Source organism: Mustela lutreola, chromosome 4 (assembly GCF_030435805.1).
Source record: "Mustela lutreola isolate mMusLut2 chromosome 4, mMusLut2.pri, whole genome shotgun sequence".
NCBI lineage: Eukaryota > Metazoa > Chordata > Mammalia > Carnivora > Mustelidae > Mustela > Mustela lutreola.
The window spans coordinates 114,368,925-114,383,902 of record NC_081293.1 but is presented as its reverse complement, the minus strand read 5'-3'; the positions used below and the strand labels follow the sequence as shown (position 1 = coordinate 114,383,902).

Genomic DNA, 14,978 nt, shown 5'->3' with positions numbered 1-14,978 from the left:
AAAAGAGACATTCCTTTTTTTAAAGATTTTTTTTAATTTATTTGATAGAGACACAGAAAAGAAATATTCCTAAAGTAATGTATAAATTCACTTATGAATTTAAATGTATGTGTAATTAACTTTAGGAATTAAATATCATAAATAAACATTTGACTATTCCATCTATATATCAGATTTATATATTCAAGTTGTAAAGAATCTTAATCTTCTCACTGGGGAATTAGGAGACTTACAATCAAGGGTGTCTTATATTCATAGACATAAGGTATCTTACAAAACAAATTCAACCTGAAGTGTTCCCATGGAGACATACCAGACAATACCCCCATCAAAACAAAGAAATAAAAAATACTCTTGTTAATACCTGTCCACACAAGTTACTCTAACACCTCTGAAGTCTTAAAGGTAGACTGTGCTACCTTTAACCTTGGCTGATAATGCTCCTGAAATCAAGGCAGGCCACAAGCTCAAAAATCTGGCAACAAGTCAGGTAAAGACTTTTGTTTTTGTTTTTGTTTTCTGGGTTTTTGTTTGTGGTTTTTCTTTTTTTTTGAAAACAGAACCCAAGATTTGTTGTCAAAAATCTGGGGGTCCTATTAAACCTTTTTTTTTTAACTGCATTTTTTTTTAAAGATTTCATCTATTTATTTCACAGAGAGAGACATAGCGAGAGAGAACACAAGCAGGGGAATGGGGGAGGGAGTAGCAGACTCCCCACTGAGCAGGGAGCAGAATGTGGTGCTCAATCCCAGGACCCAGGGATCATGACTTGCACCAAATGCAGACACTTGACAATTGAGCCACCCAGGTGCCCCTGGTACATAATATTTTTAAAGTCACCTTTTTAGAGGTGTCAGCAGAGCATGTGACTGACTCCTGATCTTGGGTTTTGAGTTCAAGTGCCACACTGAGCACAAAACTTACTTAAAAAAGAAAATCAAAAATAAATAAAGTCGCTTTTTAAAATGTATTTCTAATTCAAGACTTGTCAGGTTTCCCTAAATTAATCTACAAATTCAATTACCTCAAACCAAAGAGCAAAAGCAAACTGGGGGAGGGACTTAGAAATGCGATCTTAATAAATAAATATGCAAGAATTGCCCCCCAAATTCTGAAAACAAGAGTAACAAGCTGTGTATGGGAGATGGAAGAGAGCGTCCATCTTCCAAACCCCTGTAAAGTGTATCTGAAACTACAGCAATTAAAACAACACGGAACTACAGGAGAGAAGTGAATACACGCTACATGGAAATGCAACACAGCTGGGATAGCTGGATATGTCACTGAGGAAAAACACGACAGCTTTAACGCCAGAAGCCTATTAACAGCCAACCTTTCCCGCACTTACCACAGGTCCACAACCGTGAGGGCCGGATGTTACACCACTCTAGTTTTGGGGGGCCAGACATTACTCCATTCCAGTTTTTTTAATTTTCCAAAGATAATACAGTACCTATATAATGTATTATGTAACATTCCAGCAAGGTCTAGGAACATGTTTTTTAAAACATGCAACCTATAGCCTTCCTCATCTCAGGGAAAGTTACCATACTCATATCCTAAGCAAACCTGTCTCTGATACTCCCCCTTCCTGTCAACTCTGGGTTTCTGCTCCAAAATCCCACATGCCAGTATTTTCAACCTCTCCTTACCATCTTACCATCTGCTTACATGGTAAGCAGGGTGGAGGTGGGGGAAGAGGGCGTGGAAGAGATGACCCACTTCTCAAGAACCATTTCCTCAACCTTTTCTCCTTCACACAAAGTGTATTTGGGGAGTAATTTTTTTTTTTAAGAAGTATTTATTTATTTGAAGGAGGGAGGCAGAAGGAGAGGGAGAGAAAGTCTTAAGCAGATGCCTTGCTAATAAGCATGCAGCCTGAGGCAGGGCTCAATCTCACAACCCTGAGATCATGACCTGAGCCAAAACCAAGAATCCCCCACTTAAGTGACTATACCACCAGATGTTCCAAGGAGTACTCTTCTAAAAGGGGAAAAGAAAAAAAAAAAGGACTCCAACGTCCTGTCATCCCATTCACTGATCTAAAAGCACTGGTGTCCAATGACCCCCTAATTGCCAAAATCAAAGGCCAAGATTAGGGCTCATCTCTTGGACTTTTTTGCAAACTGTGACTCTGGTCTCTGTGAATCACCTTTCTCCTGGTTCACCTCTCTGGCTCTTCCTTTACCAATCCCACCCGTGGCTTTCTTCTGTTCACACTCACACCTTCAACCAGCAGCCTCCAACAGCTATTCCTAACAACTCCCAATACACATCTCCCAACCACAGCTCTTCCCAGTGCTCCAGCTGCAAACACTGACTAGCATCTCTAACTGGGTTCACGCAGACACCTCTAACAGCCTAACCAGAGCCATCATTAGCTTTTCCCAAACTGGCTCTGGATTTTCTGTCTTGAGGAATGACAACAGCATCCATAAATTTTGCTAATTCAGAAACTTGGGATTCATCCTAGAAACTTGGGATTCATCCTCCCACCCAACTCCCACATTAAACTGGGCACTAAATTTAATTAATTCTACTGCTTCCTTAATACCCATCAGTCTCCTGAAGCCTCCTCTAATAGCCTCCTAATAGATCTCTGGCTTCTTTAAGGCCTTCTCCACACAGTGGCTAGAGTAATCTTTCTAAAAATCTCAACCTGTGCCTCTGAACAGCTCCCCAGTCCCTTGTCAACTTCCTCAGACAGATGAGCTCCACTCATCGGTCACCACACTTTGCACCCTACCTAGCCTTTCCTACCTGCTTAACAGTCTGGAAATACAAGCATGCCATTTACACCAGCTGCAACACTCCTTCTGCCTGGAAGACCCTCACCCTGCCTCCTCTTCTTACTTGGCAAACTAGTACTGGCTCTCCAAGAATCTAACATAACTATGAATCTACTAAAAACTCATGAATTGTACACTTTAAGCAAATGAATTTGATGGTATGTAAATTGTATCTCAATAAAAGTGTCATAATCTTCTCTAAGAAAAAAAGACTTGAAACCCAGTATCTTTTTTTAAAGGGAAAAAGACAAAACAAGCCCTTTACAAAACAGGAAATTCAAATGACCAATAAACATATTCAAGAGATGTTCAACACCATCACTCAGAAAAATACAAAACAGAACCAAAAGGAGGTATCAATATATATCTAGAAGAGCAAAAATTAAAAAGAATAATTCTATCGAAATTAAGGAGTCAATCCCATTTACAATTGCACCCAAAACCATAAGATACCTAGGAATAAACCTAACCAAAGAGACAAAGAATCTATACTCAGAAAACTATCAAGTATTCATGAAAAAAATTGAGAAAGACACAAAGAAATGGAAAAATATTCCATGCTCATGGATTGGAAGAACAAACCTTGTGAAAGTGTCCATGCTACCCAAAGAAATCTATACATTTAATGCAATCCCTATCAAAATCCCATATATTTTTTTTCAAAGAAATGGAACAAATAATCCTAAAATTTGTATGGAAACCAGAAAAGACCTCGAATAGCCAGAAGAATATTGAAAAAGAAAGCCAAAGTTGGTGGCATCACAATTCCAGACTTCAAGCTCTATTACAAAGCTGTCATCATCAAGACAGTATGGTACTGGCACAAAAACAGACTCATAGATCAATGGAACAGAATAGAAAGCTCAGAAATAGACCCTCAACTCTATGGTCAACTAATCTTCAACAAAGCAGGAAAGAATGGAATAAAGACAGTCTCTTCAACAAATGGGTGTTGGGAAAATTGGACGGCCACATGCAGAAAAATGAAACTGGACCATTTCCTTACACCACACATGAAAATAGACTCAAAATGGATGAAGGACCTCAATGTGAGAAAGGAATCCATCAAAATCCTTGAGGAGAACACAGGCAGCAACCTCTTTGACCTCAGCCACTACAACTTCTCCCAAGGAACATCACCAAAGGCAAGGGAAGCAAGGGCAAAAATGAACTACTGGGACAAGATCAAAAGCTTTTGCACAGCAAAGGAAACAGTTAACAAAACCAAAAGACAACTAACAGAATGGGTGAAGATATTTGCAAACGACATATAAGGGCTAGTATCCAAAATCTATAAAGAACTTATTAAACTCAACACCCAAAGAACAAATAATCCAATCAAGAAATGGGCAGAGGACATGAACAGACATTTCTGTAAAGACGATATCCAGATGGCCAACAGACACATGAAAAAGTGCTCCACACCACTTGGCATCAGGGAAATACAAATCAAAACCACAATGAGATACCACCTCACACAAGTCAGAATGGCTAAAATTAACAAGTCAGGAAATGACAGAAGCTGGCGAGGATGCAGAGAAAGGGGAACCCTCCTACACTGTTGGTGGGAATGCAAACTGGTGCAACCACTCTGGAAAACAGCATGGAGGTTCCTCAAAATGTTGAAAATAGAACTGCCCTATGCAGCAACTGCACTATCCAGCAATTGCACTACTGGGTTTTTACCCTAAAGATACAAATGTGTGCACCCGAATGTTTATAGCAGCAATGTCCACAAGAGCCAAACTATGGAAAGAACCTAGATGTCCATCAACAGATGAATGGATAAAGAAGATGTGGTATATATATATATATATACACTATGGAATACTATGCAGCCATCAAAAGAAATGAACTCTTGCCATTTGCGATGACATGATGGAATTAGAGGGTATTATGCTTAGTGAAATAAGTCAATCAGAGAAAGACAACTATCATATGATCTCCCTGATATGAGAAAGTGGAGATGCAACGTGGGGGGTTTGGGAGGTAGGAAAAGAATAAATGAAACAAGATGGGATCAGGAGGGAGACAAACCATAAGAGACTCTTAATCTCATAAAACAAATTGAGGGTTGCTGGGGAGAGGGGCATAGGGAAAGGGTGGTGGGGTTATGGACACTGGGGAGGGTATGTGCTATGGTGAATGCTGTGAAGTGTATAAACCTGATGATTCACAGACCTGTACCCCTGGGGCTAATAATACAATAAATAAATAAGTAAATAAGTAAAAAGAATGACTCTATCAAATGTGGCAAAGATAAAAAGCAACTGAAACTGTCATACATTGCTGGTGTGAGAGTAAGAAGTCCAATCAAAACTATCTCATAATAAAGATGGGAGAAAAATATCTTTGCCCTTACTACTAACACTAAGCATATACCTATTCTGTAATCTAGCAATTCTACTGCAAGGGCTTATATCCAAGAGAAATGAATGCAAACATCCATAAAAAGGCATGTACAAGAATGTTTATAGCTGCCTGGCTCAGGCAGTTGACCGTCCAATTCTTGGTTTATCTCAGGGTCGTGTGATCGAGCCCCTACCACCACCTCCCTCATAAGGCTCCACTCTCAGCAGTCTGCTTGAACGTTTTCCCTTTTTCCCTCTCCCTTGCCCCTCCCCCAGCTCACTCTCTCTCTCCCAAATAAATCAATCTTTAAAAAATATTACCATCGAGGCGCCTGGGTGGCTCAGTGGGTTAAAGCCTCTGCCTTCGGCTCAAGGTCATGATCCCAGCATCCTGGGATCAAGCCCCACATCGGGCTCTCTGCTCCGCAGGGAGCCTGCTTCCTCCTCTCTCTCTGCCTGTCTTTCTGCCTACTTGTAATCTCTGTCAAATAAATAAATAAAATCTTAAAAATATATATATATTACCATCAGTTACAAATGATATGGTAGTGAGCACTTCTTTAAAAAGAAAGTTTATTCACAATGCTTTATTTCTTATGCAGAATTATTCAGAATGCTTTATGCATAATGACCAGAAACTGAAGAAAAAAATACTCATCAACAGAATAGACAAATAAACTGTGATATAGTCATTCGATGGAATAGTACAGAGCAGTCAACAGTGAACTACTGGTACCTGCAACAACATGGACAAACCTCACAGAGGCCAGACACAAGAGTGTTCTTTTTTTTTTTTTTTTAAAGATTTTATTTATTTATTTATTTGTCAGAGAGCGAGAGAGCGAGCAAGAGAGGAGCAAGAGTGAGCACAGGCAGACAGAGTGGCAGGTAGAGGCAGAGGGAGAAGCAGGCTCCCTATCAAGCAAGGAGCCCGATGTGGGACTCAATCCCAGGACGCCGGGATCATGACCTGGGCTGAAGGCAGCTACTTAACCAACTGAGCCACCCAGGCATCCCAAGAGTGTTCTTGATATGAAGGTTCAACAACAGGCCGGTAATCAATAATGCAGATGTGAGCACAGTGGTCATCTCTGGGTGGCAGGGTACAGACTGGGGAGAGACCTGAGGAACCAGCCTTGTGAGGCAGGTACCCGAAGGCTGTGTATCTTGATCTGGGTGGTGGTTACAAGTGTACGAATACATGAAAAATCGTCAAACTCAGGGCACTTTACTCAAAAATAGTACACTTTACTATACACATACATATATACTCTATAACTCAATTTCTTAAAAAAAAAAACTAACAAAAAATGCACAAGTAGACTAAGATTACCAGTACTGTGTCATATACCTGGAAGTTATTAAGAGAGTAGAGCTTAACTGTTATCACCACACACACACAAAATGGTAATTATATAAGAAAATGGAGGTGTTAACGAACCTTACTGTGGCAGTCATTTCACATGCATGAAATTATCATGTTGCACACCTCAAATTTACATGTTATACAGCAACTAAATCTCAATAAAGATGGAGGAAAAAATGTGCACAAGTAAAAGGATAATACACCAAAGTAACTCGTGGACCTACAACTGATATTTCTTTAAATTGTTCTGTACTGTCTGAATTTTCCACCAAGACCATATTACTTACTTCCAATCACTTAAAAAAAAAAAAAAGCTATTTCATTAGAATAACAATAGTGCTAAAATTAAACAAGATCTCTTCTAAAGCCTTCACTTACCACCATTAAAGCACCACTGCACCTAAATTACAGTGCTTATCACAGTGTCCCACCACGGTCTACTGACCATGAAACACATATATCTCTCCTACTCTCCAGTTAGAACTGGGCTTTATTTATCTTAATCTTACTAGCATACAACACACTGCCTAGCACTAGGAATTTGCTTCATATGTGTTTGTTGTATTGAAATGTCTTGTAGTAAGCAAAAATATTTGCAGAGTAAACAATGTGTAACCACCCAAGAAGTCAAAAATAAGTGATTACCTTCTATGGGAGGTATTCCAAGGTCATGGGTTTGTGAGCTTGAATTTATACTACAGGAGAGTCAGGTTGAGGTTTACCCAATAAAAATATCAACTTGCATGACAGCATTCCTAAATTGTCTCACCTGTGATTTACTGACCCAATGCCACCAATCCCATGCCAATCATTCCTATAGCAGTCAGAACCTACACTACAGAACACAGCCAAGCAATAACCTACAGGATCCACCCACCAACAGAAAGTTAAAAGCCCAAAGGATCCAGCAAAGAATCCCATCACCAACAGCATACACACGGATCACAGATATCCTACAGAGGAAAACAGAGAGAGAGAGAGAGAGAGAAAGATACACATCAAGAGACCAAGTTACTAACTCCCTAGGAAAGCCAAAGTATAAACTTAAGTCCTCCAGCAAACATCCAGCAAACATTCTCTTGGGTATTTATCTTACAGAAATGAAAACATGTTCACATAAAAACCTGTACACGGAGGTTCAGAAGGTTCAGCAGCTTTATCCCTAAGAATCAAGACCTGGGGGCGCCTAGATGGCTCAGTGGGTTAAAGCCTCTGCCTTCTGCTCAGGTCATGATTCCAGGGTCCTGGGATTGAGCCCCACATCTGGCTCCCTGCTCAGCAGGGAGCCTGCTTCCCTCTCTCTCTCTCTGCCTGCCTCTCTGCCTACTTGTGATCTCTGTCTGTCAAATAAATAAATAAAATCTTAAAAAAAAAAAAAATCAAGAACTAGAAGCCATCTAAATGTCCCTCAGCAGGTCAATGGATACATAAACTGTGGTACATCCACACCATGAAATACTATTAGGCAATAAAAAGGAATGAGCTACTGATACACCCAGCAACCCAGCAACACCGAGGAGTCTCAAAGGCACTGAGCTGAGTGAGAAAAGAAAGTCTCCAACAGTTACATAGTGTGTAACTCCGCTTATGTAACAGTCTCAAAGTGGTGAGATCAGTGCTGGAGAACAGAGTGGTGCTCGGCTGTCCAGGGTGAGGGCTGAGGGCAGGGTCAGACTCTAAAAGGGTAACAAGAGGAACTTTCTCTGTGGTGGTGAAGCAGTTTGGCATCCTAACCCTGGTGATGAACACATTCATCTAAACAAGTGATCCATCTGAAAGAACAACACACAGAAAGTACGAATAAAAACGAGTGAAACTTTATTTCAGTTAATAGCATCATGGTGGCAATGTCAATTCCCTGGTTTGGGGAATGTTCTATAGTTATGGGAGATATCACCACTGGGGGAAAGCTGGATAAAGGGTACACATGGAATTCAGCATCATTTTTGCAACCTCTTAAGAGTCCCTGATTTCAAAATGAAATATTCAAATTTTTAAAAATAAAAAAATAAAAAAGGAGTTGGGGGCACCTGGGGCACACAGTGGGTTGGGGGCCCAACTCCCGGTTTTGGATCAGGTTGTGATCTCAGAGTCAAATCAAGCCCCACAGGGGGCTTCATGCTCAGCACGGGTTTTGCCTGAGATTCTCTCCCTCTCTCCCTGCTCATAACTGCTCTCTCTCTCTAAAATAAATAAATATTTTTAAAAATAATTGGACTATAATTTATAGTCAAAAAGTGGAAAGAACTTGAATGTCCATCGATGGATGAATGGATAAATAAAACACGGCATATCAATACAATGTAACATTATTTGGCACTACAGAAGTATGAAGTACTGGGCGCCTGGGTGGCTCAGGTCATGAACCCAGCATCCTGGGATCAAGCTCCCTGGAGCTTGGGCTCCCTGCTCAGCAAAAAGCCTACTTCTCCCTCTCCAGGTCCCCCATGCTTGTGTTCCCTCTCTCGCTACCTTTCTCTGTCATCAATAAATAGAATCTTTAAGAAAAAAATAAAGGATGAAGAACTAATACATGTTTCAACATGGATGAACCTTGAAAGTGTTATGCTAAGTGAAAGAAATCACACACAAGATGACAGAATTTATATGAAATACCCAGAATAGGTACATTCATAGAGACAGAAAATAAATTGGGAGCAGGGAAAAATGATGCATGGCTGCTAAAAAGTATGGGGTCTATTCCTGGGGGAGGGGAGGATGCAAATGTTGTGGAATTAATCATTGTGATGGTTCCACGACGTTGTGAATATACTAAAAACCAGCAAATTATACACTTGAAAAGATAAATCTTACAGTACATGAATTACATCTTAATGCAAAAGTTACATGTGTTAAAAAAAAATAAAGATGCTTAAAAAATTTTATACATGGGGTGCCTGGGTGGATCAGTTGTTAAGCGTCTGCCTTCAGCTCAGGTCATGACCCCAAGGGTCCTGGGATCCAGCCACACATCTGGCGGCTCTCTGCTCAGCAGGAAGCCTGCTTCTCCCTCTCCCACTCACCCTGCTTGTGTTCCCTCTCTGGCTCCGTCTCTCTCTGTGTCAAATAAATAAATAAAATCTTTAAAAAAAAAAACTTTTATACATACATTCATTCACTCATGCCCCAAAGCAATACTCTCCCAAGCCATACGATTTAGCTAATTCTTAAGATTCATGATTGAATTGACACTGCAGTCCTTCCCTGCTGCCTGTTACTCACAAAGCAGCTCAATTAATAATTAGCAAACTAAACTCAATGGAACAATCTAACAAGATTAAAATTTTGACTCAGCTAAATAGAGAAATCTTAATGCTATTCCTGACAATTACAAATTCCAGCATACTAAAAAAGTAGCCTCCAGGAACTGGCTCAATTCATAAAAGCTCACTGAATGAAAATGAAGAGCCAGCTTGCGTATACAAGTAGGTAATGACAAAAGCATATCATATTACATCAACCCAGGCCCATGTTGTCACATAATTTAGGTTTGCCAGTCATTATATTTATATGGTTTCAAATTAGACCTATTACTCCTTTTCCTCCTCTAGAGAATTAATCAAAAAACAAAAACACTGGGCATCAGGAGACCTGAATTCTGGTCCAAACACAGCTAATTGTGTGACTATCACCTTCCTCAGGGCTGACTATAAAAATCAGGACTTCTCCTCAGACCAGCCGTCTCTGAAGCCCCTTCTACCACTTCTGACACCACTGCTTGTAACCTGAACCAAGTCACCATGGTTTCCCTCAGACAGAAGGCCAGCTCCCAGCCTCTACTTCTTCTCTACCCCTGACAAGCCACTCTCCACAGACAACCCGTGCTCTTTGAAACAGGAACTGATCCTGTCACTCCCATGGGTAAGCCCCCAGATGCCCCAGAGGGCAGGGCCCTACCCACTCTCGACCTCCCCTGTCACCATCTTCTCCCAAAACACTCCAGTGACCCTGACATTTGGGGTCCTCCAACATTGCTACCCATTCCTCCCCAAGGCCTCTGTCACACTCCCATCTCCTCCTCCTCATTCTAGTTTCTGGTCAAATGTCACCTCCTGAGAGAGCTGAGCTGTGGACTCGAGTCCCGGGCTGCCTATATTCAGCTCTACAGCCAAGCATGTTGCTTGCCCATCTGTAAAATGGTGATCAAAAACAGTGTCTACGGGCGCCTGGGTGGCTCAGTGGGCTAAGCCGCTGCCTTCGGCTCAGGTCATGATCTCAGGGTCCTGGGATCGAGTCCCGCATCGGGCTCTCTGCTCAGCAGGGAGCCTGCTTCCTCCCCTCTCTCTCTCTCTGCCTGCCTCTCTGCCTACTTGTGATCTCTCTCTGTCAAATAAATAAATAAAATATTTAAAAAAAAAAAAAAAAAAAACAGTGTCTACCGTAGTGTTGTCACAGGGTAAGAGGCAGTAAAGCTATCAGCATGGTGCCTGGCACTGGGTTCAAATGTCACCTACACTGTTACTTCAAGCATCCCATCTTAATGTTGTCCCTACCTCATAGCATAGCACCATCTGAATATGCCATCCTGATCTGTCGTCATCTTTGACAAGAAGGGGAAATCTGGATAAAGGGTACACAGGGAACACAATACCCCCAATACCCACAGAATGTAACGTGCATGAGGAACTTTGTCTTGTTCAAAGCTCTATCACCATCTCCAAGGAAAGGCATGCAAATACTTGTTGAACACATGAACAGATAAATCTATCGAGCATTCCTTTAGAATGTCTTAATTCAAAGAATTAAGCAAAAAATGGCATTGCATTTATCAGTTATGTAATTGGACTGGTCTTCTCTTGTTAATTACCCTGCAGTCCAACCAATTTACTCAGCCATTGCCTGGGGGTTTTTCCCTCAAACCTTATCACATAAATACAGAAGACAATGGAAGAATCTGGAACGTTAATCTCTTAGAGTGAAAACTGGATATTGTGGATATATACTAATTCTTTATAAACATACCACATAAATCCAAACTGCAGCACATCAAAAAAGGCTCTTGGCCATTAGGAAAATAATACCCTGAAATATGAAAATATGAAACACATGTTGACTTAGTTAACTAAAAGGGTTTTCATGTATGTCTACATATAACATACAGACATATTATACATACATATGTGCATACACACACACACAGCCATTCCCAAAATTGGGGACATGCTTTTTTCAATTCCTTTTTACATTTCTAAACATAATGCACTATGTGAAAATAAATGCTTCGAATTTAAAGTTGTTTTTTAAAACTCAGTACTGAGGATCTTAAACGTTACAGTTCTCCTTACTCATGGGCTTAATCTCCCAACATTCAAAGCAAATCCCAAATTTAAGGCCCTGACTTGAAAGCCAGCATTAATTTTGTAAAGCATCTCAAAGTACCACATCCATTCTGTTTTAACGTCTTAAGAACCCAATTATCAGATTTTTACCCACCACTTAATAAGTCCTTAATAAGCATTTTTTCTATCACTGTAATTTTTTGAGGCATTATTATATGAAGATCCACATTTTGAGACCCTGAAAATACTTTCAAGTTATAGTCCATCTTGAGTGAACAAAAGTCCTGTCAGAAGTAATCCCTCGGTCAGTTTTCATAGAGAGCCTGAAATTCACCAGGCAGAGACCAAGGTGGACAGGAAGGGGAAAGCCTAGGAATGCTGCAGGGTAGTCCCCCAAAGGAAACAGAACCAGAAATGTTCGCGATTCTAAAGAAAATCATGGACTGCCATCCCCTGGAAGATCACAAATACCACCGAGTATCTCTTGCTCAAAAGGAAGAGTGAAGCCACAAATCTAGGAGTCAAGACGCTGAACAGGCTGGCTTTTTAAAACTGAGAGAAGAAGCGACGCGGCGGCGCTCTGCGGTCGGAGCAGCTCTCCAGGAAAGGCTTCTCGGGCGCCGGCCGCTCCCTCCCCGGACCGCGGCCAGGCTGGAGGTGGCCGGCGGCTGGCACGTTTTAAATATCACCACCCTATTCATCAACTGCCCGGCACAACGAGGGCCGGGGAGCCGCGCCGGGGACCGCCCGCGCACACGCCCACCGGTCCCGCGCAGCCCGCGACCCGGGCGCACCCGCCGCGCAGCGAAGTGACGCTCGGCCCGAGCAGAAAGTTTCGAATAAAAACCCGAGCCCCGAAACGCACAGGTCTCGGCGCTGAACTCGCGCCAGGAACACGCCCGAGGCAAAGCACTTGACAATCAGCTCAGGTTTTCAGCTGCAAAGGCCGAGAGGCGGGGGCCGGGGAGGAAGAGAAGGCCACACACACACACACACACACACACACACTCGCTCACTTTCTGGCACACTCGGCTCTTCCTCCTCTTGGGCCCCCGTGCCCAGGTGCGAGCCACGCAGCAGCCTCACGCCCGCACGCGGCGGGGCCGGGGAGGAGGACGCCAGCGCCCCTCCCGGGAAGGGCCCGCGACCCCTGGGCCAGCACCGCGCGCAGGGAGGGTGCGCACGCCCGGCGCCCCCGCGCCCCGCCGCCCGCCCCCCGCCCCACGGCCGCCGCGGCCGCCGGGGCCCGGGGGTCCGGGGATGCTCTGCGGGCGGCCGCGGGCTCGCGCGCGCCCCTCCCCCGCCCGCCCCTCCCCCCGGGCCGCCCGCCGGGGCGCGCAGGAGGCGAGCGCCGGCGTCCCGGGGGACCAGCCGGCCGGCCCTGGGGATCCGGGCAACTTTCCCCTGCGTGGTCGTGGGCTGCCCTCGACCAGGCGGGGGCACAGGCCCCGGGGCTAGCGCGGCGTGGACTCACTTTTTCGGATGTTTCTCTCTTTTCGGCCTCCGCTTTCGGGCCTGAATGGCCAGCACTAGGGAAAGAGAAGACACACATTAACGGTCGGGCCGGCCGGCCTGCGGGGCCGCGTGGCGGGGAAGAGGGGACGCCGCGGGCCACTCACCTTTCCGGGAGCTCATCCCGACGCGGCGGAAGCGGGGCGGGGGGCTTCGCGGCGGCAGCAGCGGCGACGCGGGAGCCTAGCCGAGCCGAGCCGGGTTGCAGCCTCCACTCGCTCCGCCAGCCGGGAGGAGGCGGGAACCGCGCCTGCGCCGCCGCCGCAGCAGCCGCTGCTCCCGCGGGGGGCCCAGTGAGACCCGCCCCCGGCGGGCCCCGCCCCCGCCCCGCCCCACCCCCACCCGCCCGCTGGGGTCCGGACCCCCAGCGCCGAGCCCTCCCGCGCGCCCCGCACCCACCCACCTGCCCCACCTGTGCAGAAATGACTCCCCGCCGCCACCGCCACTCCCGCCCACGGCGTCCCCCGCCCCTGCCTGCGGCCGGGGCCTCCGCCTCCTGCGCCCCCGCGGACGGCCCAGGCCTCCCGCCCCTCCGGAGCACCCGGCCCGCGCGACCCTCCCTCTCCACAGCCTCTCCCCTACGCACCCCGGCCGACCGCGCCACCCGCCTCTCCATGCGCCCTTCCTTGGCCGGCGCCTCCGCGGGTCTCGCACCACCTCTCTTCGCGCGGCCTCTTCTCCCCCTTTGCTCCTCTACATCCTTGCATCCCCATGAGCGCCGCTTCCTCCTCTCCGGCGGGTGTGGAAAGGGCACTGGACCAAGAGCGGGGAAACCTGGGTCCTTCACTAGCTGTGTGACCTTGGAGAAGTCCTCTCATCTCTCCCCTTCGCCCACCCCACAGGACTGTTCGTTCAATTAAGAGAAAAGACGCAATTGGTATGGAAAGTACGCTGAAGTTTTGGCACCTGAATTAAAGCCCAGCTCAGTAAACAAGTGCATAACCGTTAACACAACAGTCCCGCCAAGGAGTTATTGTCTACGTCCTACAATGAGGAAACTGAGTCCTAAAGAAGTTGAACAGTTTGCCCAGCGAGAATTCAAACTTAGGCCTAGCTGTCTCCAAATCCTTTCCACCTACCATGCTACCTAATAAAGACGGGAATCAAGCTGGTAGTGGGACAAAATGACAACTACAGTGTTCCTGTGGTTGTTTAAATAATTATAATGTTGGTGGGAATGCAAGCTGGTGCAGCCACTCTGGAAAACAGCATGGAGGTTCCTCAAAATGTTGAAAATAGAACTGCCCTATGACCCAGCAATTGCACTATTGGGTATTTACCCTAAAGATACAAATGTAGTGATCCAAAGGGACACATGCACCCGAATGTTTATAGGAGCAATGTCCACAATAGCCAAACTATGGAAAGAACCTAGATGTCCATCAACAGATGAATGGATCAAGAAGATGTGGTATATATACACAATGGAATACTATGCAGCCATCAAAAGAAATGAAATCTTGCCATTTGCAACAACATGGATGGAACTAGAGCGTATCATGCTTAGCGAAATAAGTCAAGCAGAGAAAGACAACTATCATATGATCTCCCTGATATGAGGAAGTGGTGATGCAACATGGAGGCTTAAGTGGGTAGAAGAAGAATAAATGAAACAAGATGGGATTGGGAGGGAGACAAACCATAAGTGACTCTTAATCTCACGAAACAAACTGAGGGTTGC

General features: G+C 44.8%; 1 protein-coding gene across 11 annotated transcripts in view; it reads right to left on the bottom strand.

Moving 5' to 3' along the window:
- SRPK2 (SRSF protein kinase 2) overlaps positions 1–14,978 on the bottom strand; it is a 257,091-nt gene that overhangs the window by 235,365 nt on the left and 6,748 nt on the right. For 4 of the 11 annotated variants that reach the window (XM_059170862.1, XM_059170863.1, XM_059170864.1 and 1 more), the window contains exons 1-2: positions 13,884–14,025; positions 13,260–13,314 (exon numbers count right to left, since the gene is read on the bottom strand). The exons of 2 other annotated variants lie outside the window; for them this stretch is intronic. In XM_059170862.1, coding sequence (XP_059026845.1) covers positions 13,260–13,314; positions 13,884–14,010 — 182 coding nt within the window. In that variant the 5' untranslated portion in view covers positions 14,011–14,025. Of the gene's footprint in view, positions 1–13,259; positions 13,315–13,404; positions 13,534–13,883; positions 14,026–14,978 lie in introns of those variants that run through there. 5 more of the 11 variants (XM_059170869.1, XM_059170873.1, XM_059170867.1 and 2 more) reach the window with 3 other exon arrangements.